Source organism: Natator depressus, chromosome 2, assembly GCF_965152275.1.
Source record: "Natator depressus isolate rNatDep1 chromosome 2, rNatDep2.hap1, whole genome shotgun sequence".
Taxonomy (NCBI): domain Eukaryota; kingdom Metazoa; phylum Chordata; order Testudines; family Cheloniidae; genus Natator; species Natator depressus.
The window spans coordinates 34849596-34876157 of record NC_134235.1 but is presented as its reverse complement, the minus strand read 5'-3'; the positions used below and the strand labels follow the sequence as shown (position 1 = coordinate 34876157).

Below are 26562 nucleotides of genomic sequence, written 5' to 3'. Positions count from 1 at the left end.
CCTGTATCTTTGGAGAAATCTCACTATAAAGAACATATTGTAAAAAATGAAGGGAAAAAAGGATGTGGTTGCAGGAAATATATTATTACCTAGCAAATGTTGATTTAATTTCACAAAAATGCTCTAATTTAAACACATACATACACACACACACAGCGGCACATAGGAAATAAGGTTATAGAGGGCAAGAGTGAGTCTTTAAGGTTATAGGGTTACCATATGTCCAGGTTTTCCTTGACACTGCCTCTTTTGCCTTTCTCTGTCTGGGAAATTGGTGAGAGATAAAGGACTGAATGGGCATACAGCTGGAGCTATCCTTTTGCACCATAGAAGTGATCCTTCTGGTTCAGAGACCTCTCTAGCTGCCCCTCTTCCCAACCCCTCTGCAGATTTTGTAATGCAAAGAGTTGTTGGTCAGTCAGTTGAAAGCATATTACTAATAGACTGCAGCTAACTGTGACTAATGCCATGTTTTGTTTTCCTTTATTTCTAGTATGAGCCAGCAGTGGATTACCAACCTTCAGAAGAAAATGAGAATTTTTGCCTCAATAACTCAACACATTTGGGGACTTTTTGTATCAGAGAGGAAGCCTGGATGGAAGAATCTGTTGCAGCTTTTTGCAGTTTGCTGTACTGTTAGCTTCATCATAAGCAGCCTCTTATTTCTTGGCTTGCATTCCTTTCTAGCACACTATCCTTTGGTTTCCTTAGCAATTTCTGGGTCCACCTGGATTGGCCTGTCTATTGGGTTGTGTTCCTCCAAGCACATGCGCTGCTTTGGCACGCTGTTTGTTCTTTCTTGCAGCTTGCGTGAAGGTAGAAATGCGCTTATTGCTGCTGGGACTGGTGTTGTGGTAGCTGGCACGATCCAAAATATTTTTCACAACCTAAAGATATTGGCAGACAGTATAGCTTGCAATCTAGAGATTGAGCAATTTGCCTTTATAAAACTCTATATTAAAATAATTCAGTGGATTTATAATGAGGCTAAACGTTTAAGTAACCCAGTGGAAGAAGTAGTATCACTGAGTGACAAATTCAGTGTCTCTTACTTAATTTCAGATGAAGATTTGAAAATGAAGTTAAACGCCACAAAACAACAAATCCAGAGTGTTACTAACCATATATCTTCTATACTGGCTATACAGCCCTATATAAGCCAGAGGCTGTTGCCTATAATAGGGATTCTTCTAGTTCCTCTTGGCACATACCTTTTCTTCAGAAAATTCTTGGGCACTCATAGTGTGAAGTTTAAGAATATTTACATTACAAAACAGTTCATTGAATTTGATGAGCACCAAAGGCAGCAAAGAAAGCCCTGTGTTCTTCCACTCAGTAAAAAAGAAAGAAAAGAGTATGTGATAGTCCCATCCCTCCGCCTAACACACAAGGAAAGGAAAAGCATAGGACGCATTCTAATCCCTATATTTACTAATCTTTGCATCTGGGTTCTGTTTGCAGCAGTAGATTATTTGCTTTACTGGCTAATTTTTTCAGTGAGCAAGCATCTCCAAGCATTACCAAAGCTAGAGGTTAATTTGAAAGTCAGGTACCAAGTAAGTACCTTACCTATAATACAATATATTGCTCCTGATAAGTTTTAGTATAGAAAAATTCCTCTTGACTTCAGTGGATGCTCGATCAGGCCCATAAATACTTCTCTCGACTCTTTCATTCCAGAGAAGTCACCGTTACCCACCTAGTCACGTATTTCTAGTAGGGCCATTACCATAGTGTCTGTGCGCCAAATACAATGCTTCAAGTAATTTTGCTGTATGGGACCAGACACCTCTCTGCTCTTTCTTTGGTTTCATATTTCTAGGGGAAGATATATAGGAGAAGGGACAGTTTCACCAGCCATTCTGTATGTTGATGTCTTATGGGGAAGGTCCACACAAAGAGATAAGTTTTGCATTGCATTCTAACAAGATGCTCTCTGGTGGTATGGAGTTCTACAGAGAGGTCCTTCTGCTTGAAACTCTCTGTCCTTTGCTCCCAAGAGCATAATCCATGAAGCCTATTAGTGATAATATCCCTGAAGGTCACCACTTTTATAGTAAATGATATTACCATGAAAGTGACATAAGAGATGTCTCTGTGTGCAGCTGAGTTGTTTAAAGATTTCACCATTTAACAGAATATTGAATCACCCAGGAGCAAACGTTAAAACTATTTTACCAGTCCCCCAGTGTTCCTCAAATATATTGCACAGTGACACTTACACATGTATTTCATGCAGTCTCCAATTTGGATTTGCTCCTGAGTGAGGAAGAAGATCTCTGTGACCACATTTTATTTAAAGCATTCCCTTGAGCATTTATAACATAAAAATGGCTCCCATCTAAAAGAACCGCCTGCAACTTGCAGTAGGCCAAAGTAGGGTGCCGCAAACAAAATCAGTCAGGTAAATGGGTGGGGTGTAAACTTTATTCTAGTTAGACCCTTACACAAAGTAAGTTCCAGGTCATGTCTTCCATAAGGAACTTCCAGCCTCCCTGTGGTTTCTATTCACAACAGCTTCCCCTTCATAAATTTGTGCCACTTGAGCCCAATCACCATAAACTTTCTGGCAACGAGTTACCCTGAATCTTCACGTATTGTTTAAATACAAACTCTTGGGAGTGTGACATTACTGAAAGATTTCTTAGGGGAGGGATTGAAATCACAGAATATTTTAAACAGGAACCCGTACTCTGACACAAAATGGTGATGCCCTTGGTTTATCACAGAGGAAGGCAACAGATGGAAGATATGTCTCAGAAGAAAGCTCTAGTGTTTAATTCCTCTTTATGAATAACTTCATTTCCTTTTAAGCACACAAGGATTCCAGCTCTCTATACACAGTACTTTTTGTACTGGAGGCCATTTTAACAATTTATACTCTTTATTCTGGGCTGCTTTACCCATAACAGCATCATCAGCCACCCAAGCTGACTAACAGGCATTGAAAGCTTGTGTGCTAGGAAGAGGATTCCACCTAAATGGTCTATGAATTCTCTGGTAATTGGCATTCTAAATACTTACAGTGGATCTCACAATGGAATGCCACAGGGAGGGAACAATCAACATTTTACCCTCAAATTCTGATACTTGCAAACAAAGTTCGTGATCCTGCAAGCTGCTCCATGGGTGGAGCCACATAGAGATCAGTGGGGCCTGCAAAGGCACAGGAGGTCTGCCCACCCCAGGTGGCTTGCAGGATTAAGGCCTAAAAACCTTACATAAAGTACACAACTTCTTGATACCTTGGGGAATCAAGAAGTTTCAAAAGGATTTCAAGATGTTTAACTATGTGTACAGTGTAGCACGTGTTCATTCCTCTACTGTTGATTTCTTGCTGCTCAGCAGGTACATTTCTTATTACTTCCTCTTGGGGTTAATTGTGCTAACTCTAATTCTCCCCCCCCCCCCAAAAAAAAAAAAAGAGTTCATTTATCCAAGAAGCAATTATAAAAATCTCAAGTGTTCTGAAGAGGAGGGTTCTTAAAATGAGGAAAATAATTAGGTATTTTGCTTCAAGTTACAACCAAACAGAAAGGGATTTAAAATTACTTAATATTCGATCTGCCAAGGGATTTTTTTCCTTTCTCTTACTCATTTCAATAAATAAAATAAAATTGATGGCCCCTCTTCGAAAGGGAAGTATAGAAGAAACTCACCTTAAAAACCCAGAGACTACCAAATTCAAATCCACTGCCTCTCATATTTCTGGGGGTGGTCTACAATGCTATGGAGAAAACCTGAGTTCAGGTTTCACTCCCAGTTACTGCTTTTTTATTCCCTAGCCAGTGAGCACTGCGAAGGATTCTCATATACAGTCCTTGAAATCAATTTGCAAAATTTCTGGAAGTATGTTAGCATAAACAGTATAATGGAATGAACTATGGCAGCTCTACTGCACATCAGGGCCACTCTGATCTTCACAGCAAGCATGGGGTAGAACCTCAGATCCCCCTTCTTCAAAGGGCCAGACTTCCTGCCTCTACAAATTTTAAGCAATAAGCATGGTAGGCCTGGGGAAGAGGGCTCTGGGCTACACTTGCTCTTCTTTGGGACCCACAGCTACTCAGAGGGCCGCCTGTGGGAGAGACCTTGACAACCCCAACCAGATGGCTGGGGACCTCCTCCCTCCATTCTGCATCTAAGCAGAGAGTTCTAATGCTCTGGCTTTCTCCCAAACTGCGTAAATAAAGATCCATGTGGGGATTTTCATTGTGTCACTCAGACAAGAACAGTGGCGTCCCTGAAGGATGCTCTTGGCTCTGAGCAGAGGGCTTTACAGGGAAGGTCCCACACCTAGATCACTTTGTAGGTGGCAGCCCCCACTCACAAAGAGGACTGTTGTGGGAACATCCCCCAGCACAGCAATAGGTTCTGTAGGAAGGGTGAGAGGAATTCCCAACACAGTGGGTTCCATGAAGATGCTGGTCCACTGCTCTCCTGAGCAGTGGCCTTTCTCGGGATAATGGTCCCTCAGCCTTCCCAAACAGTGTGCTTTATGGCACTCTCACACACTTCTTATTTTTTCAAGTAGTGGCATCTGTGAGTGTGCTTGTCTCCACCTCCACCCTACTATAAGCAGCAGGCTCTGTGCTTCTTTCTTTCCCCTCACCCTGCTACAGGAGTGGATGTGGATGGGGTTGCAAGGGAATGGGACTACTAAGAGGCAATTGCCTTAATCCAACCCTTCTTCTCCAAAGGTAGAGAGCTGTTCACTTTACAAGACTAGTAACTGCAGCTGGTCAAGAATTTGCAAACAAAATGTTTTTCCTGTTGAAAGCGTGGTTTCTGCACAATCAAAGATTTCTGTGGGAAAATTGAAACAAAACGTTTTGGATTGGGATTTTCCCCAGTTGAAACATTTCAGTTTGTCTAATTAAATCTACTTGTACCACTGCAGTGTCTCATGGAACTTATAGTTTGTGGGCTTCATTTTCCCCTATTGGGTAGGCTCTCCATCCAGATAACATACATGATACATTGCAGTTTCCCCTCTGGGTGGGCCACTGTGGGATATAATGGGAATCCTGTGGTCACGGTGCATCATGGGGGATGTAATCTGGCTGCGGGGCCAGATCCAAAGATGAGAATGGGGATATGAGGCACTAGAGTTGCAACTCCTTTGCGGCAGCAGGGCAGCTCAGGTGAAGGAATGCAGTTCACTGAGCGGAAGCAAAATGTTTCCACATTTCATTCAGGACTTTTAATTTCCCAAAAATACTCAATATTTGAACCTGGACATAAGCGATTGTCAAAATACCAGAATTTCATGGGATGGAGATTCTGACTTTTGATCAGTTCTACCTGTACTGGACAAATGAGCAGTATTGAGTCTCTGTAATAGAGGGCAGTAGCACACAAACAGGATAATCCAAACTGTGTTCTGCAGAGAGCTGTCTGGTCACGTAGAGATGGATTTGACTGAACAATGTAGCCTTCTGCTTACTGTTCAGTTTTCTGCTGTGTGGGAAATGAGTACAATTCCTGGTAGATTTGAGCCCAGGTGGCAAAGTTCAAACCTTTATTTCAACTTCCTTAAAGTCTATGAAATTTGGATCCTATGGAGCAGTTCTAATACCCTGTAGGCAGGTATCCACATGAAAAAAACCACCCTATCTTCACCACAGTTGGCCCCATAGTTGTCAGTCTCAGAGACAGAGGCCAAAGACTAGTCAAGCAGAATGAAGCCTGCAACCTCTTGAGCACTTAACTCCTGATAAAGGCAGGCATAATCTAGCTCCATTTTTTGTTATCTATGTTTCATATTGAATGTCTAATGTGGTCTTTCTTCTCTTATCCACTGGCTCATTTACACAGTATCTTTGTGAATAAATTTCCCTCACCCGCTCTTTAGCTACTAATCATCAGATATACCAAAGAGATCAGAGAAAAGCAACAAAAGTTACTGGGCGGGGAGTAAGGGGGTAGAGAGAGTAAATTATGAGGAAAGATTAAGAAGTAAAATATCACTTTCATTTACACTCCTGTAAATCTGGACTAAAGGAGAGTGTAATTAGCTCTTGCCTAACTGAAAAGTAAGCAGAGACATGACTACAAATATCTGAAGGGTGCAAACACCAGAGAGGAATAATTGAAATGGTATACAGTAGGAAAAGGATAAAATTAAGGAGCGGGACAATATCATCAAGAAAAAGCTCCTGACAGTTTGACCCCTTAGACTGAGGGACAGACTCCAAAGAGACATGGTGAAAATCCTATCATTTGGCACATTTCAAACACAACCGGAGAGTTCACTAGTAAACATACTGTTATGAACAATCCTTCATTGACCGGAGATGGGCTAGAATGATCATCATGTCTAATACAGATAACTCTGCACAGATGAATATTAAATGCAATAACTATTTTAAAAGTAAGTAATTAGTACTAAAACCAGCTTTTTCCCCCCATACAGAAAAATGAAAACACGTTTATTTTCAACAATGGGGAGCGCAAGACAATGAATCTTAACTTTAGCTCTTCTCTGTTTAAGCATGAATGCCTCCCTAAGCCAGAGTTTTTGCTCTCCTCAACATGGATCCAGCTTGGATGCATCATCTTTTGTCTAATAATATTTGCATTATTCTCCACCACCCTGATGCAACTTAAAATACTTGTGTCAACTTCATTTTATCCCAACATAGAGATGAAACGGATACATTATCTGCATGCAAAACTACTGAGAAAAAGATCAAAGTTTCCACAGAAAAATGTAAAAAGGAAATTGAACTCATTTGCTACAACGGTAAGCCATGAACACTATGGAAAAAGAGCTCTCTCTCTCTCTCTCTCACGCGCGCACATGCGCTCACACACATGCTTTCTCAGAATAACTGCACAGTTCAGATTCAGATCAGAACTTTTCCAAAGTCCAGGTGTAGCTGAATCCAGGGTTTTGGTCTGCTTGATCATAAAGGCCCCAGTTCAGGAAAGTACTTAGACGTTAGCTTAACTTTAAGCATATGCTAATATACTTTCCTGAATAGAAATGGACTTTAGTACGTGCTTAAGTGTTTTCCTGTATTGGGGCCAGAGGTAAGTTGCAGTTCTATCACCATGTTGTCCTATCCACACAACACATGAACTGTCTTTGAACACACAGGCACACCTAAACAGGCCAGATAATCATGCACTGGCACAGTTCGACTTCCCAGACTGAGCTCTTCAGGGCAGGGACTGTGTCTTCATATATGTGTGGAAAGTGCCTACTTTATAAATGGTGTTCTCATGATCCAAACATGAAATAACTGGTATTAGTAATCAGCTTCTTACTGTTAACAATGTTCAGTTTCTAGCAGATCAAGATGCACTATGGTTAATGCAGTTCTCTTTGTAAAACACAATTGGATGGATACTGCAAATAGCATATAGCGAGAAGAACTTTTTATTTTCACGTACAAAAAACAATGAACTACCCAAATACATATTTTAATGGATTTCTATGCAAAAATAGCTCTTGGTGTTTAAGATGCTGGACGGCAGGGTCTGTGAAGGACTGGTACTCAGTGGTAACATATCACTAACACACCTTTTCTGTCTTTTCAGCTCCACTTCTGGTTCCCAGTATTCAAGGCAATGGGGATGGTCAGGAAGAAAGAAAAAGACATGATAAACATCAACAGTGTTTGAAAAAGGCCAAGTAACCTTTTGGATAAGTTCACAGTTCTTTGGTTCAACAGGTCCCTGTATATTGCACCTGTATTGCTCCAGCTTTGTAAAATATTTCCATAAAGTGCTGCCAGTTAATTTGCATATTATATATACATTTTAAATAAGTAAAAATAGATGTCAAAAGATAGCAGCCTGCAATATTTTGGTAAAATTTGGGAAACTGTAATAATATTTAATCCTATTATTTAATCCATTTTCAACTCTGATTCTACACTGCCTTGTACATTGTGCAGACAGTTAGGGCCTGGTTACCATTCCTGGTACGACCACCATACGTTGTTGTGGAAGTATTACTCTGTAATTTACATTTGCACCCACCTTGAATACCCTGTACTCTGCCACAGTGTGTAAAGTGGCTCTACTGTAAAATAGGAATCAGGCTCTTAGTCTCCAATCCAACAGTATGAGCTGTCCCATGGAAATCACTGAGCCGAACATCTTCTTAAGTATCCTGCTGAACTGGTGGCCTTACACACATGTGAAGTGAGAGCAAGATGTTACTATTCTGAACTGGTAGCATCTGACAACCACTCTGGACTCTTTTTACACATACAGAAATGCTACAAAGTGCAAGGAACTGGAAAATCCAGCCTTCTGTGTCCTTGTTTTTTCTTGGATTAATTTATTCTCCCCCAAGCAATTTCAGGGGACTTCACTGGTCGTATATATGGTTAGGGTAATATAAGGTTGCCTGGGCAACCTTGATTCTGGCATTTCCTAACTTTCTTCTTGCAATATTAATAATGTTCTGTGAACATAGGGTTTTTTGTTTGTTTGTTTGTAATTTCCTAGGTTTTTAAAAAAGCAAACTGTAAAAACATAAATTCCATCATGTGGCAGCTTATTGATACTCACATTATTCATCTGCCAGGTGAGAATCTTTAGATCCATCACACAGACCTCTGACACTTGAACTAATAGAGTAACTGAGAGCAGAAGTAGGTTGTTGTCCTATATGTGGACCAGCATTAGAGGACAATGAGGCATACTCTTTGCCAGAACTTTACTGACAGTAGAAGAGTGGTGAGACTCAAAGAATCTTGGGTTCCATTCCAGGTCCTGGAGTAGAATGTGCTCAAATGGGCACAGAGAATCTCTGCCCATTTACCTCAAGATTGACCTCTCCTGCTCCATCCCCTCCAACCTGTCCTTTTCCCAGTCCTGTTTCTTACCTACTCTTGGTTCCTTGTCCCAGTCCCATTCTCTTTGCCTACTCAATGCCAGTCTCCATTCCCAGGTTTCTCATCCCATGCCCACTTCCCTTGTTCAGCCAGTCCCAGTGCCCCCTTACAAGTGCCTTGTCTGATCTGTCTCCCTCCACCCCATTGGTTCCCAATCCTAATCTCACTCTTTGGCCCCCTCATCCAATCTCAGTCTCCTTCCTACACCCTTTCTGGTGCTTTGCCCCAGTGTCTTTGCCCAGCCAGTCGCATTTCTCCCCTGCACCTCAGTTCCTTCTGAGATCTGAGTCACCTCCATCTGCTCTCATTCCCCCCACCCACAGATTCACAGTCTCTTTTTCCAGCCAGTCCCAATCTCCCATCTCCCCCCAGCTCCTTGTCTGATCTGAGTGTCATACCCCAGCCAATTGGTTCCCAGCCCCTCCCCAGTTTCCTTCACCAGCTCCAAATCCAGCCTCCCCTCCCTTCTTCCTGGCTCCCAGTCCAAAACCTCTTTCCCCCATACAGTTCCCAGGCCCAGCCTCCCCAGTCCCAGTATCCTTTCCCAGCCCGTCCCCGTCATGGTTTCTCTCTTCCTCACTCCAGTTCCATTCTCACCAAATTTCTTGTTACAATCTACTCCTTTTCCTCCCCTTGTCCAGCTTTTGTATCGTCTTTTGTATTCAACTCCTGTGGCTTCCTCCTCCATGCTGCCTGGGTCTCAGCAGGGATGTCATCAATCACATAGGAGAGTCAGGCCCCCTGCTCTCAGTTCCAGTGCCCAGCCCCACCCTGGCTCAGAGCAGCCATTATGAGAAAAGTCCAGCTTCACCCCTGTAGCCCTGGGCCAGAAGAAGCATGTTCTGCGCTGTGACAGGGTGGAGTATGCTCAGCTGCTCTGTGAAGATGGCATAGTAGCTGTAAGGGGATGGAGCATGCTCAGGTGCTCTGTAGGGATGGTGCACGCACAGTCTAAAAAGGCTATGTGTATACGACAGACCTTACAGCTGTGCCACTGTAAGGTCACCCGTGTAGCCGCTCTTTGCCAACAGAAGAGAGATCTCCTACCTGCATAATTTTACCATCCCCAGTGAGTGGCATTAGCTATGTCAGCTGGTGAGCCTCTCCTGCCAATATAGCACTGTCCACACCAGCACTTTTGATGGTGAAACTTATGGTGGCCAGGGGTGTGGACCAACAAAAGTTTTACCAACAAAAGTGGTAGTGTAGACAAATCCTAAGTAATAGTTGCTGTGAGAAGCTCAAGCATGGTCAGTGAGGATGAAATCTTTGGACATTTTAGCTGCTAAAGTAAAACAAGTCTCTACTGAGAATGTTCAAACTGTGATTTTTAAAGGCTTATAATTTGGCCAAATGTGGGTGGGTTTTCATGGGGATGGCAAAAGGCCAATCCCTGACACAATATGTCCTGCTTGCTAACTTTCAAGTCCCTGCTTCACAGCATGGAGGCTCTAGAGCTGCTCAAATAAAAGGTTGCCAGAATTTTTAATATGGGCCAAACAATATATTTCTCCTTTGCCTCCTTCTCATGAATGGCTAAACTATTTTGGCTAACATTTTTCCAAAAGAAAGGTTCAGCCTGAGGAAGCCACTTGGCATGTAAAAGTTCAGCCTAAACAGTTAAAGTTTGGCAAAGTTATAAGCAACTGAAAAAAGTGTTTTATAATGCAAAGTGTCAGGCAACCTTAATATTAGCCCCTCCTATAATAATAATATGTGAATTATACTTGGTGGATTTTCACTTAATGGCCGTAGGGAAGAAGCATATTTTCAAGTACAGTTATGGGAGGAAAAGTGAGCATATTAAAATGGCTCCTTCCCACTCCATAGATCACTGTGTGTATATATAGAGAGCCAAATATGCTGACTTTAGAGACAAACACATTTACTACATTTGAATTCTGCAGGGATTATTTTCTGGTTCGTGTATCACCAACAAAATTGTTGGTAAAGTTCCATTGACAGTATCTGTATTAGGGGGGGTGAGGCATGGGCTGGAAGGAGGACAGTTTGACTCGCAGATTCCAGGTTGAGTTTATAGTTCTTTCATTGTAAACTAAGCAAATTTGCTATGAACTCATCAACAGGCATGATAGGCATGTTAATTTTACAGTCACTTTTCAGGGTAGAAATGCACTTTGAAGGTGATTGTGATCGTCGGGCAGCTGCTATGTAATAATCTCAGAATTCTGAGTTGTAATGAAGTTATGAATACTGTGTCTAACCTAGCTATCAAGACAGCCTGTACGCTTACGTTGGAGTAATATCCACTCTTCCTATATTGCTTTAATTCAATGGGGGCTGAGGGAAGAACAAATGGGAAGGTAACTCAATGATTCTCAAGATCAGAACTTCCCAGCACACTCTTGAAAGACTTAAGCTATTAGCCTTGAGCATCCTATATCCTGTCTGCAACCCAAAGTGACACAGCTGTTTTGGCAATGCTGGGAACTATCAGACCAAAGGGCTATAAACATTTTAAAAATGACTTAGTCTCTGGGAAGGAGGGTGATCAAAAAGACTAAACAGCTTTTACAGTAGACTCTCCTTGCAGCTGGGGGGAGGAGTAGAATGGGGAGGGAGAAATGGTTTGGGAATGAAGGGAACAGACTATGCCAATCAGACCCTAGAGGTCTCAAGGGAGTGAAGCTATAGGAATCTTAGGCCTACCAGGCACCCCATGTGGAAGATGGATAGTTATCCAGTAAACCAGACGTGTATAGGACTGCTGTATTATTTTAATACAGGTTTTCTCTGAAATGCGTTGGTGCAAAATCATTAATACTCTGCTTTAAGAAGGCTGTTTCATTATTGGATACACTGCCATAGCTCCCAGACATAGATGAACTGCAGATAGTGAACCCAAGTCAGGCCTGCTGAGGTCATCACAGCTGATCAAAGGGGACTTCAGCCCAGAGCCCGGTCTGAGAGCGGAAGAGTTGCCTGATTCCACCCCAAGACAGGTGATGGCTAGAAGCCTGATACCTGAGAGGAGGCATGCTCCAAAAGACCAGGTGGGGTCAGAGTTGCAGTTAGCCCAGTAACTGTGAGAATGGGGAGAGAGGGAACATGGCAAACAAGAAAGGAGAGTGTTTCCAACACGTGAGGGTAATGGAGGGGAGCACAGAGGGAGATGATTCTGTGAAGAAGGTTTAGGAGGAGTGTATGTAGCAAGGGTAGGAGAAGAATTGTGCGGTACTTTGAAGTCTTCAATCTGAGGGTCTCAAATGGATTTAGCAGATGGGATTTTCAAAAGTACTTAGTATTGACCTAGCTTTATTTCCATTGAAGTCAGTGATAAAGTGCCATTAACCTCAATGGGAACAGAGTTAGGCCACTGCTGAGTGCTTTTAAAAATCCACTCTATTAATATTAATAAATTAAGCCTTCAAAGACCTACGTTACTGGAGGTGAAACTGAGGCACAGACAGATTATACCTGACTTGACCAAGATCACACAGGAAGTCTATTGCAGAGCTAAGACTAGAATCCAAAACACCTGAATTCCAGTCCTGTGCTTTTAGCCATAAGAGCATCTTTCCCCTCTACGCAACCTCAAAATAGCAATTACACACCATTACTCTGTACTTTGTGCATAAACCCCATTAAGTCATTAACACAAGGCTCTCCAACCTACAGTAATAAAGCCATATTTAAAGTTTTCCAGCACTGATGTATGAATATGTGGTTCCTCTCCGCAAATGGCTGTCTTATTAAGCTAATAAAACCGTATAGGCAAGTAACCCTGTTGCAGAGAGATATTGCTTTTCTACCCTGCTTCTGAATAGGTTAATCCCCCACAGAATGGTATTAACAAACACATACCGGCTACCCCAAACCACTCAGTTCTCCACCCTGTCCCATGAAGAAATTTATGATGGGTCAGCATGAATGGTGCATTGTGCAACACAAAGCAGTGCCAAGAAGTAAATCTGCACAGGATTAGTCATCATCAGCTACTTGGGAACGCTCTGATGCTGAATGCTGAACTGAACTTCCTTTCCAAGGCAAGTCAAAAATAGAGAACTGGTTTTAATTTTGATGTCTACTTTAAGCAGGAGTTACTGACTGCTGTCACCTGTTAGATCTCACATCTTTATCAAATGCTAAAGCTAAGCATCAAAGTCCATTTGGTCCATATATACTACTAATTCTGAAACAACACTTGCTCCTTTGTGGATATTGGTGGTGGGGTGACCCAGTGCATCAGCCTTTTGACTCTAGACACTTGAGCTCTAGAGTGTAAAGATAGGCTTCCTAGGGGATGTGGTGAATCAGTGTAATTTCTGAGTGTCCTGGTCATGACCCCGCCCTGGCTAACACTGCCTGCTATTGGCCAGCTACAGAAGTCCAGGTAGTCACCAAGTATTGCTGAGCTGCCTCTAGTTGGGCTAACAGCAATTTCACTTTGAAGTGCAACTGGAGAGTAAGAAGAAAAATGAGTGGGAAGAGGCCAGAGGCAACAGAGGGAGGAAAACCAGACAGTTAGCAGAAGAGTAACTGCTGTACTCCACCCCTGCAATGACTTCTCTCATCAGTATTACCCACTCTGCGTGACACACTAGCCCCAGTCATTGCAGGGGCTTTTTTAAAAAAACATCTCTGCTTGGCTCCCACACTCTGACCATGTGTGCCAGGCAAATCATGGAGGGTGGCTAGTAATGCGGGGGAAAAGAATGGACCAATGGTAAGAAGTACTGCCCTAATACTGGTGAAGAAGGAGAGAATGGAGCAGAAGGGCAAAAGTATAGGAGGAAAACTCCAAATTTCCCTCCAGTCCTGTAGCCTTTGGGGGTGTCCATCCTACGCTCCATGTATGAATGCCACAAAGCCAGCGGGCTACTCTGGCATCATTGATAGTCTTTGCTAAAATAGCATAAAAAGGGGTGTGGAGGGGTCACATTCCTCTGCCCTAGTTATTATATGGAAAGTGATAGGGGATGGCAAAAAGGCATTAATTCTCAGGAAAAATTGATCAGCAAGTTGACCAAGTACTGACAAACTCATTGCTGGTGTGATTCTTTGTGATCCCTGAAAGAAGAGCTTTTAGAGCAGATGGCTGGGGACAGGGGCTCCCTCGTCCTCCTTGTATTTCCTTCCATGGCGCTGATTAGGATAGTAAAGAGAAGCAGCTATTTTGGCAGACATACTAGTGTGGATGTGAAGGATTGTGGCATACTTGGTAGCAGGAATACAAAACTACTTACCTTGTATGACTAGTGTGTGCATGTGTCTCTCTCTGTGTTTTGTGCATGGCTGTTTACCTGGCTCTTTTTCTTGTATTTCTTTCTTCTCTGTAAGATGGCTAGGAAAGCTTCATGGTGCAATGGTAAAGTTGTCCTACAACAGCCGGAAGGGGATTATACTTGGGCTAGGTGCCTACAATGAGGGGTGTGGGGATTTTAAGATTAGGAGTTTACTACTAGATTTATACTGCATTCATGTTAGTGTTCCTTTAATGAAACTAGGCCTGCTGGGATAGCTGGTTGAGAAATAACAGCTTGTTGGTCCTTACTAGCTCAGCTGGGCTAGAAATGTTTACAAAGTGTAGCATCAGCTGGAAATGCTGCTGCTGCTAGTTGGAAGTGCTTTTCATTGGTTATTTGCTGTTTGGTTGGCCAATTATAATTTACTTAGCCTGACAATATGGTTGGTGTTTTACAAGAGAGAAGGTAAAGACAAATCTCTGCCCTGAACAGCTAAGAATAAAATTGCAATAACTATTCAGATGAGTTATAGACTCACTTTTATCCAGCTGCATGACCCCTCTCACAAAGAGGTTTCCATAAATGTAAATGGCTAGAAATGTACTACCAAAGGTTGGGTTAGTCTGTGAATTTAATGTGCAAACTCCAGGGTGCTTTCTCCTAAACTCTATCGTTGTTACACCCAGTTCTTGGAGGAATATTTTAATTAACTGACATGTCACTTGCTCATCTGCCCTCTTGCCTACCACAAACCACTAGTGAGGAATGAACGAGTAGCCGCTAAAGGATGATGAGGAACGCTATGCTGCTCTTCTGGGGCAATGCCAGACTCACAGCTGTCTTCCACATTCGGTTTCTGGGGAGCAGTCTGCCTGGTTACCAACATTTAAAGAAAAACAATTTCTAGGGAACATTCTAACAAAAGCTTGGCTATCCCAGGGGGAAAGGGAGAATTCTATGCTTCCTGATGACTTCTGTGTTCTAAATATAATGATCTTCAGGGCCTCAAAGAGACTGGGGCTCAGACCAGCACTAAGAGCTTTGGATACAGAACTGAACCTATGGAGGCTCCTTGATCCTCTGTTCCTTAACTACTAGGGTGACCAGATGTCCCGATTTTGGGGTCTTTTTCTTATATAGGCTCCTATTACCCCCCACCTCCTGTCCTGATTTTTCACATTTGCTATCTGGTCACCCTACTTACCTACCCCCTTTATCTCAGTTGCCTTCTGGGGTGGGGGAAGCCCAGTGGCCTGAAACCCTTCCTCCAGAACCTTCAGAGAGGAAAGACAGGTCTCTCTCCCCTCTGGAGTCTTCAGGGGACAGGTGGGTCTCTGGGCTCCCTGGTCTTTCTCCTGTTTGTCTCTGTCCTGTGAGTAGGGGAGGTTTGCAGTTTTCTTAATCTTCCAGTGTCCCCTCGGTGTGTTGTCTGCATATCCCCCTTCAGTGTTCCTCATCCCCTGGTGTGTATGTCCAAGTGTGTTTTCTGCCAGTGATCCTCTTATGTTCTCTTGTGAGTTTCCTGCAAAACATTCTGTTCCTCTCCCATGTGCTCCATATCCCCCAATGGGTCTTCCTTTCTCCATCTCCATGAACTGGGAAGGGGTGGGAAAATTGAACTACCATCTCCCTCATCACTCACAACAGGACCCAGGAAACTGTTGTATCTATTCCCAGCTCCCCACTGTGGCCCCAGTCACCGGAAGTCCACTTTGTTATCTAATGAGCTAAACCAGCTGCCCTGGACTTCACCTGGGATTGAGATCACCCAAGTTAGTCCTAGGAAAACCAGGAGAGTTGGCAGGTGTGGGCCTGCCTCTTCTGTACATTAACAGTGGTATCATTCTGTGGTGAATGTTCCCATATGGGTTTTCTGTGGGGAATTTTCTTTTTTTTTTTTTAATGGAGTTAGTTTGTCTTGCAAGAGACTGTACAAATCAGCTAGTGGAGATATTGAGGACTCATCAAAAAGGAATCAGTTGCAATGCATGGCAATTACACACTGGGTAACCCAGAAGAAAGGCTGACATGAAGAGTGAAGGTGAGAATAAATTATGAGGCCTGCATGTGAAAAATGAAGTCTGTGGCACTTCTGATATTATCAGACTGCAAGCTTCTTGGGGAAGCAACCTTGTGTCATACCTGCAAACTGTCATACATACATATGGTGCTATCTGAATAATCTTCCATTTTGATACATAGCTCATATTTAATTACAAAAGGTCTGTGCTGTGAAATCTGTTACCAGCTCCCTCTGTAAACTCTGTTCAACCTCTCTCAGCTGCAGACAAAGTCTAAGTTCTGGTAGGAGGGTTCATCTTCCATCCTGGTAATGCTTTTGGCGAGGAGGGTAACCCACTGTCTATGTGAGCTGAGGTCAAGTCCCCAGTGTACAGTGCAAAGTGTGGTAGATCAAACCCCAAACACACCATACGGCCCTTCCGTGGAGGAAGCATACCTACCTCTGACAGATACTCAAGGGATAGGTCTCCCTGATACTTTGCTGACACTTGCATAATTTGTCATGCAAATAAAGTTTCATTGAATTTAAATGAAAAATGTATGACCGGCACCTATGTCTGCAGGACCAGTAACACCTGAGCTCCTCTGACCATTTGTTTGATTCTGTGCTTAGGGAACCTGTGCACAGATTTGACTTGGAGAATGTAGGAAACTAAAGAGCTCAAGAAATAAGCTATCAGGGTGAATCATGATCATGGTGGGAGCATGAGATCTAGTTATCCAAGGGTCAGATTTTGTTATCCATACTCACGCGGGGTTGTATCTTACTTCATGGTTAGTCCCATTCATTTCCAATTGATTACCCAAGGAAGAAGGTCCTATTCCATGTGAGTAATGGTGGAAGAATCTGGCCCTATAATTTTATGCCACATCCCCCACCACAGTATTGTTCTGGTGCTGTCCTGCTTCCAAAGGCTGTTTGGGTCTCACTTCTTGCTCTTTCTCTCCCTTACATTTCCAAACAACACAGAACATTATATTTTCTCCCCTGTCCCTCAGCTCCTCCTTGGCTGTTTTCCTGTTTGTTTTGGTGGATTTTACCTCTCCTTTTACAGATTGCTCAAGTAACATTGGTCCCCCAGCCACCAGCCTTTTTATCTCAGTTTTTCCACAGATGTAAGACATTAATTTTTTCTTTCAACTCAACACTGACTCACTCAGTATAAATGTGAAATTAAGGGTTTTATTTATTTGCAGCCAATAGTTAATGGATTTACTCTGAGAGAGAGGTTGGAGGGGGTGGTCACAAGCAGCAGTGAGAGAAACACTAGGAAGTGAGTCCCAGAAGTACAGCTCACACAGCAAAGACTCACACTGAAAGAATGAACCAGACGGCTGGATTTTCCCTTTGATTCATCTGTCCCTTCTCTTTTGCCTGATACTCCAGTGCTCAGCTTCCCTATTTAGACTCCCTTGGTCAGTAAGGAAGGTGTTTCGTTTACTGTGAAAAATCCCCAAATCAATTCAACTCCTGTTTGCAAAATTAATGAAATGCTGACCTGATTGTCTATTGAGACTGGTGTGATCTAAGTGAGGGGAACAGGGATTCAGAAGGGTATTAACCATCAATGGTCTGAGTCTGTGTACTCTCTCCCTCACTACTAAATGTGCCATGCTCCAGCTTTGTCTTCCTTCAAGGCCAGGTTAAAGCCTTTGTTTCTCTGTTAGTGTTGTTGCTGAATTTTGTGTGGGTGGGCTAGTATTATAGATGTGAGGATGCAGGGCTTACAACGGGCTCTTACTCTGCTCCTGCCTTGCAAATATTGTGACATACTGACTCACTTTGTTTTCAGTACAGTCTAAATTGCCCAGAGGCAGTTACATGCTAAGAAATTAAACATTATAAAAAGCCTTCAGTTTTGTTTTACGTTATAAACATCCAATGGCTAGATGTTGAAGCTAGACAGATTCAGATTGGAAATAAGCCATATTTTTGTTAACAGTGGGAGTATTTGACCACTGGAACGATGGACCAAGGATCACGGTGACAATTTTTACATCAAGATTGGATATTTTTTCTAAAAGATATGCTGCTCTAGGAATTATTTGGGGAAAATTCTATAGTCTGTGTTATACAGGAGGTTAGACTAGATGATCATAATGGTCTCTTATGGCCTTGGAAACTATGAATTTTACAAAGTTCTAAAAGTCAGGGTGAAAAGATTAATCTGCACTTATTAAAATAAGCCTGAGAGTCAGGGTGTTACCTTAATGAGGGTGATCATAATAGGCTATGAAGTAGTAGAAAGTATGTAATGTACTGCCTAATGTCCTTGTGACCAACTTCCCTCTACTGCAGGGGTGGCCAACCTGTGGCTCCGGAGCCACATGCGGCTCCTTGTATAGGCACCGACTCTGGGGCTGGAGCTACAGGTGCCAGCTTTCCAATGTGCCGGGCGGGGGCTCACTGCTCAACCCCTGACTCTGCCACAGGCCCTGCCCCCACTCCATCCCTTCCCGCCCCCTCCCCTGAGCCTGCCGTGCCCTCGCTCCTCCACCTCCGAGCCTTCTGCATGCCACGAAACAGCTGATTGGGAGATGTGGGGAGGGAGGGGGAGGTGCTGATCAGTGGGGCTGCCGAGCAGGAGGCACTGGGAGTGGGGCGCTAATGGGGGGCAGCTGACATATTACTGCGGCTCTTTGCCAATGTACATTGGTAAATTCTGGCTCCTTCTCCTCTCAGGTTGGCCACCCCTGCTCTACTGGATATGTAATATCAGAACTGCCCTCCCGTGGCCCAGAAAAGATATACACCATAATACTACGATTGTCAGTGGAGATTCTTCTTTAGTTCAAGTCACAGCGGGTATCTACTTTAGGAGCAGGAGGCCTGGAATTATCTCACTACTGATGCCTATGAAATCTATGCATGTGGAGTAGAGCTTGCTGAAAGTTTTCATCCAAAGCTTTTTCTTCATCCAAAAAATAAATAAATAAATAAAAAGTGCAGATTTGCATTGACTTGCATTTTGCAGATTCATGTAGAATTTACCAAATTGTTTAAATTAAAAAAATTTCTGAAAATTGTAATGTTTCATTTTGTCATTTTTTAAATGAAACTGCTTGATTTTTTAATTCAAAACTACTTCAAAATTTACTTCAGTTTTATTAAAAAATAAAAATAGCAAATGTCAGACAAAACAAATTTTGTTTGAACCAAATCTAAATTTGTTTTGTTTTTTTTGATTTACCAAACATTTTGAAAAAAATTCATTTCAGGTTGACCCAAAACAATTTTCTTTTTTTGGTATGGCCAGGGAATCAATCAGTTATTCACACAGCTTTAATCTAGGGTGGGTGGATCTCTGATGAACCTGAAGTCTGATTGACTAAGGGAACTAGTATAAGTACTTGTGACTATAAAAGTGCACCTGAAGTCTCCTCTGCATGGACAATACTGGAGAGGAGGTAGGACACAGAATCAGAGTTGTTTCTTTTCACCCTGATGAAGAAGTTCTAACCGTTGTTAATAGTGAAAGGGTGTGATGACCTTTCTTCTCAACAACAATGTAACAAATCACTTCCATTTTAGGCTGCTGAAATCTATTGTTTATAGCATAAGTCCACTGCTTGGCAGGGAAGGAAAGCTAAGAAAGGACAACACCAAGAAGGCTGAGCTCTTTAATGCCTATTTTGCATCAGTTTTTGCTAATTGGGACCGATGCTTAACACAATTAATATTAAAGTGGAAGGAACACCAGCTACAATAGGGAAAGGACAGGTTAAAGAATATTTTAACAAGGTAGATGTAGGCAAATCAGCAGGGCCTGATGACATTCACTCTTAGGTATTTAAGAAACTAGCTGAAGCAATCTCAAAACCATTAGTGATTATCTTTGAGAAGGATGGGTGAGGTCCCAGATGACTGGAGAAGAGCAAACATAGTACTGACCTTTAAAGAGGGGAACAAAGAGGACCTAGGAATTATAAACCAGTCAGCCTAACTTTGATTCTTGGAAAGATACTGGAACAAATTATTAAATTATCAATTTGTAAGCTCTAGAGGATAAAAGGATAATAAGGAATAGCTAGCATGGATTTGTCAAGAACAAATCATGCCAAACCAACTTAATTTCCTTGTTTGAAAGAGTTATTGGATAGGAGGGAATGGATAGGAGGGATAGGAGGGAAGCAGTAGTGACGGATTTTAGCAAGGCTTTTGAGACAGCCCCGCATGACGTTCTCATAAGCAAATGGGGTCTAGATAAAATTACTATAAAATAGGGGCTCAACTGGTTGAAAACCCACACTCAGAGAGTAGTTATCAATGGTTTGCTGTCAAATGGAGAGGACATATTTAGTGGAGTCCCACAGGGGATTGTCCTGGATCCAGTACAAGGCAATATTTTCATTAATGACTTGGATAATAGAGTGGAGAATAGGCTTATAAAATTTGTGGATGACACCAAGCTGGGAGAGGTTGCAAGCACTTTGGAGGACAGGATTAGAATTAAAGATGACTTTGAAGAATTGAACTTAAATCATCAAGATTAAATTCAGGAAAGACATACAAAGTACTATACTTAGGAAGGAAAAAATCAAACGAACAACTGCAAAACAGGGAAATAACTGACTAGGCTGTAATACCACTGAAAAAGATCAAGGAGTTGTAGTGGATCACAAATTGAGTGTGAGCCAACAATGTGATGCAGCCGCAAAAAAGGCTAATATTCTGGGGTGTATTAACCAGAGTGTTGTATGTAAACCCAGGGGGTAATGTCCTGCTCTACTTGGCACTGGTGAGGCCTCGGCTCGAGTAACATGTCCTTTAAGGAAGATGTGGACAAACTGGAAAAGAGTCCAAAGAAGAGCAACAGAAATGACGTATGTCCTATGAAGAAAGTTTAAAAAAAAACTGGGCATGTTTAGTCTTGAAAAAATGAAGACTGAAAGGCAACCTAATAAATATGTTATGGTCTGATATAAAGGAGACCGTCACTGATTGATCTTCATGGCCACTGACGGTAGGACAAGAAGTAATGGAATTAATCTGCAGCAACGGAGATTTAGGTTAAATAAAAAGTTTTTCCCAATAGCTCTAAGATTAGTTAAACACTGGAATAGGTTCCTAAGCGAGGTTGTGGCATTCCAGTCACTGGAGGTTTTTAAGGGGGAGGTTTAAGTTGGATATTAGGAAAAACTTTTCCACTAGGAGGGTTGTGAAGCACTGGAATGCGTTACCTAGGGAGGTAATAGAATCTCCTTCCTTTGAGGTTTTTAAGGTCAGGCTTGACAAAGCCCTGGCTGGGATGATTTAGTTGGGGATTGGTCCTGCTTTGAGCAGGTGGTTGGACAAGATGATCTCCTGAGGTCCCTTCCAACCCTGATATTCTATGATTCTAAGAACAGGTTAGATAAACACCTGGCAGGGATGGTCTAGATTTACTTGGTCATTCCTCAGTGCAGAGGGCTGGACTAGATGACCTCTCAAGGTCCCTTCCAGCCCTAATTTCTAAGATTCTATGATTAGGGCCTTAGTGTCTGTATCTGCAATGGGAAAATGACCATTTAGCACAGCAAATGAGATGACCTAACTATCTTGCAGTAAATCATAAATTTTCTTGTAGCTAAAAATCATACATAAGGGCAAAACCCAGTTACAGTCTGTGAATAAAAGCGTAGTTTGTATTCATGAAATCTATACATTAGTTAAAAAGCTAATTACATTTAAAACATATATAAACTAATAGACATCTCATCCCTTCATTAATGACCAATAACCCAAGGCCTCCTCCTTTAAGGAGTACAAACTCTGGCATAAAGCTGAAGAAATCCAAATAGAAATGGCAAGTTTTGTGGTAAAGATATGAAATGTAGGTTCTTTATTTCTCCTGCCATAAAAATATGTGCAGGGAGCCTTCAAAGATTATATATTTTTCACAGATAATATACTTTCATGGTTTAGAGAGCTCAGTTTACATACATTTTTATATGACTCATAAAACTACTCTCTGTATCACACTGTGAAAACATCTGTTTTTGGAAAAATCACTAATAATTCCTGTAATGATTTGCAGCCTTCTGATCTCAGCAGGGCCACCTCAGACAACTCCTGAGCCCAAAGGACATTTGAAAATTCTGGGCATACTTACACTATCCAGCTGACTGACAGTCTTGACTTCCAGGCTCTAGTTTTGATTATCACAGAGTCACTGGTTGACCGTCACCCTGGGCAAGTCACAGAGGCCAACACTTTCAAACTTGAGATCAACATCTTTATTTAATTAGCTAAAAGAGTGGCCTGATGTGCAGAAGTGTTGAACAGTCACAGATCCCAGAACCATACAATCAGTGTAATGAGATCTATGAGCCTCACAGGTATGTGGTGTGAGGCTTTTAGACCCTTGGATGAAAGGCAGCCTATCAATGCAAATTACTATTTTTACATGCAAATGTTTATCTTCTCCTGTCCTCTCCCTGTTTTCACACTTCTGTCCCGTCATCTACCCCCCTGCCCCCGCCTCCCCGGCAAACAGCAAAAGATGTTAATAAGAAAATGTAGTGGCTCTGTGACTGACAGCAGAAGCCACAGAGTGGGGCAGACTGCAAGAATCTGAGGTTCCACGCATGTTTGAAGTTTCCACTCATCAGAGATGAAGAGAGTTATCACAAACATTTCAGCAATACTGTATGGATAAATTGCCCTGCTCCCTTTGCCATCTCAAAGCTAATCTGAGTAGTGGGAATCCAACTTAGTTCCTCCTGAATGTCCTTATTGACCACCCTGCTGAGATATCTCTACATTGTTATCCATAGGCATAGGACTTTATTGGCCTTCCAGGAGCTTATTTCTCCCACAAGCCAGTAAGTGACTCTGGGACTGTTTTTAAAGCAGAAGTCATGATTCTTAACTGTCAGATCTAGCATCACAGCCCCTACCATGCCTCTTCTGTACTTCTATTAAAGCTGCAGTATTCATAGATGGGTGGCAAACACTATCAGCCTCTGAGCTGACTTCCTCTCCTGCTTGGTCGATACATGAAAGCAGGGTGGGGACAAAAATCTTCCCACACCTCATGAAAGCTTCTACTGGTCCCACACATAGGACTGGGAGCTCCCTAACACTTCAAAGTTGGGACCCAATGGCTCCAAGCATGACAGAAGGTTTGCTGGGTTCACCACTCTCCCAAGCTTTCTGAAGCACATGCTTTCCCAGCAACTGCTGTCAAATAAGGGACAATACAAGGAAACATTCAGTTTTAAAAAAAAACACACAAAGCAGGATTGATGTGTAGCAAAGGCCCTACTTTTGGCTGCTTACATAGGAACAGAATACACATATAATGTCGAACCATGATATTAGCAGTAACATAGGCCTTCTGGGAATATAGTTACCTTCCAAAGAAGAAAAAGGGTTGAAATTTAAACAAATGAGAAGGTTTTTTTTGTTTGTTTGTTTTTTTTAAGAAACAGACTCAAGGAAACACTGACTTTTGTTAACATTTCCTTTGTCTAAACCCAGGTTTTGGTCCATGAAAAAAATCCAACAATGATTTTGAATAAAAAAAACATTGAAAATAGGTCTGTTTCAAACTCTGCAAAATTGAAAGTACTGCAAAAAAATTAAAATTTGAAGCTTTTTTTTTAAATCAGCTCTCATTATTGCTAACATACTCTGGACCAAGTTGCCCTGTTAAACTTTTATTGCATCCTGTACTCATGCTTCTCTATGCGTAGTGTGTGTCATTGTTCATTGTAGAACTGATCAATGAAATTGTTTTTAATTGTTCACTTTATTAATATAACTTCATAAGTAAAGTATTATGAATGGAACTACATTCATTCATAAAACCAGGTACCCCAACAACTGGCTAATTGAGTTTCACTTTCAATCCAATTGCTGCTTAAATCTCTGAAACTTGCACTGCTTCAACACTGTAACTTCTGTTCACTGTTTGCCATTCCTTACACTTACCCATATTTCAGAGTAACAGCCGTGTTAGTCTGTATTTGCAAAAAGAAAAGGAGTACTTGTGGCACCTTAGAGACTAACCAATTTACTTGAGCATGAGCTTTCGTAAGCTACAGCTCACTTCATGCTCATGCTCAAATAAATTGGTTAGTCTCTTAGGTGCCACAAGTACTCCTTTTCTTTTTACTTATCCATGTTGTAACCCAAACTCCATTTTAAAATGTTCACTTCATTTTTGCAAAACCCTGCTGTAATCTGATTAGTGTAGTTTAGATGTGTGAATGGGGTATGTATGGATGATAGAACCAACTTCCAGCCCCAGACTGTCCTGATGAAATAAAGTGTAAACACCAACGGCTGAAGATCCAGACAACAGCCCTGGCAAAGCAAGAAGAGTCCACCCTAAAAAGAAAAGAACAAAAGTACAACTGAAGAAACATCAAAGCCAGGTCCCAGGCTGAAAGTCATGTCTGCAATTGACGGGTGGTCAATCACACCGGACCCAGAGGCAGCGTGACACAGCAAGACCTACAGCCTCTGGATTCAAACTGAAGCCTACAAAAAGGACGGGTGAGATGGAAGACTTTGGAGGGTAACATTCTGCTGCCAACATGGAAGGGCATCAGTGCATGCCCAACAGAGACCCAGCCCTTCCTTGTGCCCGGCTTTCCTGGCCAGTTAGCCGCCACAAGCTACAAACCCAAGCCACAAACTCAAGCTACATTCAGGACTGGTAACTATCTAGCAGCTGCAGAACATTTTATATGTGTGTGTGTACATAGGTATTAGATAGTAGTTATTGGTCATAAATCAAATTGTGTTATTATAATAAACGTGACATCTTGTCTTGTCCCCTGAAACGCTCCTTTGCAGCTGGGTAATGCTAGCAGATTTGTAGGATCACCACCAGTTTTCTCACCACCTAGATTAGCCTGGGAGAGGGGATAAAAGAAGCACCTGACCAGACTGGTTGGAACAGATCCCCAGGAGGGCCAACATCTAGTAGTGACAGGTTTCAGAGTAACAGCCGTGTTAGTCTGTATTCGCAAAAAGAAAAGGAGGACTTGTGACACCTTAGAGACTAACGAATTTATTTGAGCATAAGCTTTTGTGAGCTACAGCTCACTTCATCAGATGCATACTGTGGAAAGTGTAGAAGATCTTATTATATACACACAAAGCATGAAACAATACCTCCTCCCACCCCACTCTCCTGCTGGTAATAGCTTATCTGAAGTGATCACTCTCCTTACAATGTGCATGATAATCAAGTTGGGCCATTTAAGCACAAATCCAGGTTTTCTCACCCCCCCCCCCCACACACAAACTCGCTCTCCTGCTGGTAATAGCTTATCTAAAGTGACCACTCTCTAGATCAGAATAATCTCTTGCAGCATCTAACTTCTTCCAGGAAGGCGGAACCAAGTACAGCACTTGATCGCAAGATTGCTGTAATTCATCCACAAGCTGTTGAACTAGATTCAGGAACTACTGGGAGAAATTTGTGGCTTGTATTGTGCAGAAGGTCAGACCAGCCAATTATAATGGTCCTTTACTGGCCTTAATCTGTGAATTCGTGAACACAGATCTCCTCTCTACCATGTGAAGCAAGAGATTTAGACTTAATCTATGGTGGCTTTATGGGGCGAGAATAAAGAAAACTTGTGTTTAAGCCCTAGAAAGAAATGTATTAAAGCCTTATTATTTTGCTCGACTAGGTGATGTTTTTAAAAAGTAAAATGTGAAGAAATACCATCCCAGCAGTCAGAGTTTAAGACTTTGCAAGTAGCTGTCATGTTAACATAGCTTTGCTTTTTTGTGTTACTCTTCTGTTATAAATGTTTGGTTCAACTAACTAAATTCCTCTAAAGCAATTACTAGAATGACAAGAGGTTTCAGAGTAGCAGCCGTGTTACTCTGTATCCGCAAAAAGAAAAGGAGTACTTGTGGCACCTTAGAGACTAACCAATTTATTTGAGCATAAGCTTTTGTGAGCTACAGCTCTGATGAATTGAGCTGTAGCTCACGAAAGCTTATGCTCAAATAAATTTGTTAGTCTCTAAGGTGCCACAAGTACTCCTAGAATGACAGCATTCACTCATTAAAGCATATTAAGATCTGTAGTGCCTATTTTGGCAGCTGGTAAATTTTGGCTCTTCAGAAGTTGATGCTGGACTTACTCACGATGGGCACCAGAATGCATTGCTTAGATGGGGCAAGCAGGATCATTTTCATCTGGCTTTATCTACAGAGAAACAAGGAAGACAATATGATACAATCTTTCAAAAGAAAGACTCGCTACTTTGCCTTTTGTCTCCTGAAGTGGTAATAACAGAGGGAGAGCACTAAGAACTGGAAAGAATGAGTACAGCTCCCTTGCTCTGTTGCAGATTTAGCCTTTGTTGCTCTCTGTTACAAGAGCTCTCTCCCCTATGACAGAGGAAAACAAACAACATGCTGTTCATTGTTACTGCAACTGATGCTCTGGATGAAGCTTCACACTGCTGGAGACGTTCACAGAACCATAGAAATTAAAGATAGAAAAGATAAGTCCATAATCCTGCCATTG

The 26562-nt window shown here is 42.1% G+C and overlaps 2 protein-coding genes across 2 annotated transcripts in view; one reads left to right on the top strand and one right to left on the bottom strand.

The window, feature by feature from the left end:
- The first annotated feature begins 494 nt into the window (after nucleotides 1-494).
- DCSTAMP (dendrocyte expressed seven transmembrane protein) lies at nucleotides 495-7629 on the top strand. The gene is made up of 3 exons (XM_074942984.1): nucleotides 495-1556; nucleotides 6416-6745; nucleotides 7546-7629. Exons 1-3 carry the CDS (start codon nucleotides 495-497, stop codon nucleotides 7627-7629), a joined length of 1476 nt encoding a protein of 491 aa, XP_074799085.1.
- Nucleotides 7630-26113: 18484 nt separating this feature from the next.
- The window catches only part of DPYS (dihydropyrimidinase), a 42527-nt gene continuing 42078 nt past the window's right edge, over nucleotides 26114-26562 (bottom strand). Inside the window, exon 10 of the mRNA XM_074942983.1 lies at nucleotides 26114-26238. The gene's annotated coding sequence lies outside the window, so the exon portion shown is untranslated. The remainder of the gene's footprint in view (nucleotides 26239-26562) is intronic.

Bases quoted from the DNA above. Each gene is read 5' to 3' on its own strand.
- DCSTAMP (XM_074942984.1), top strand. From the start codon at position 495: ATGAGCCAGCAGTGGATTACCAACCTTCAGAAGAAAATGAGAATTTTT. The intron at 1,557-6,415 runs GTAAGTACCTTA...CCCCCCATACAG, and splicing joins ATTTGAAAGTCAGGTACCAA to AAAAATGAAAACACGTTTAT. The intron at 6,746-7,545 runs GTAAGCCATGAA...CTGTCTTTTCAG, and splicing joins TGAACTCATTTGCTACAACG to CTCCACTTCTGGTTCCCAGT.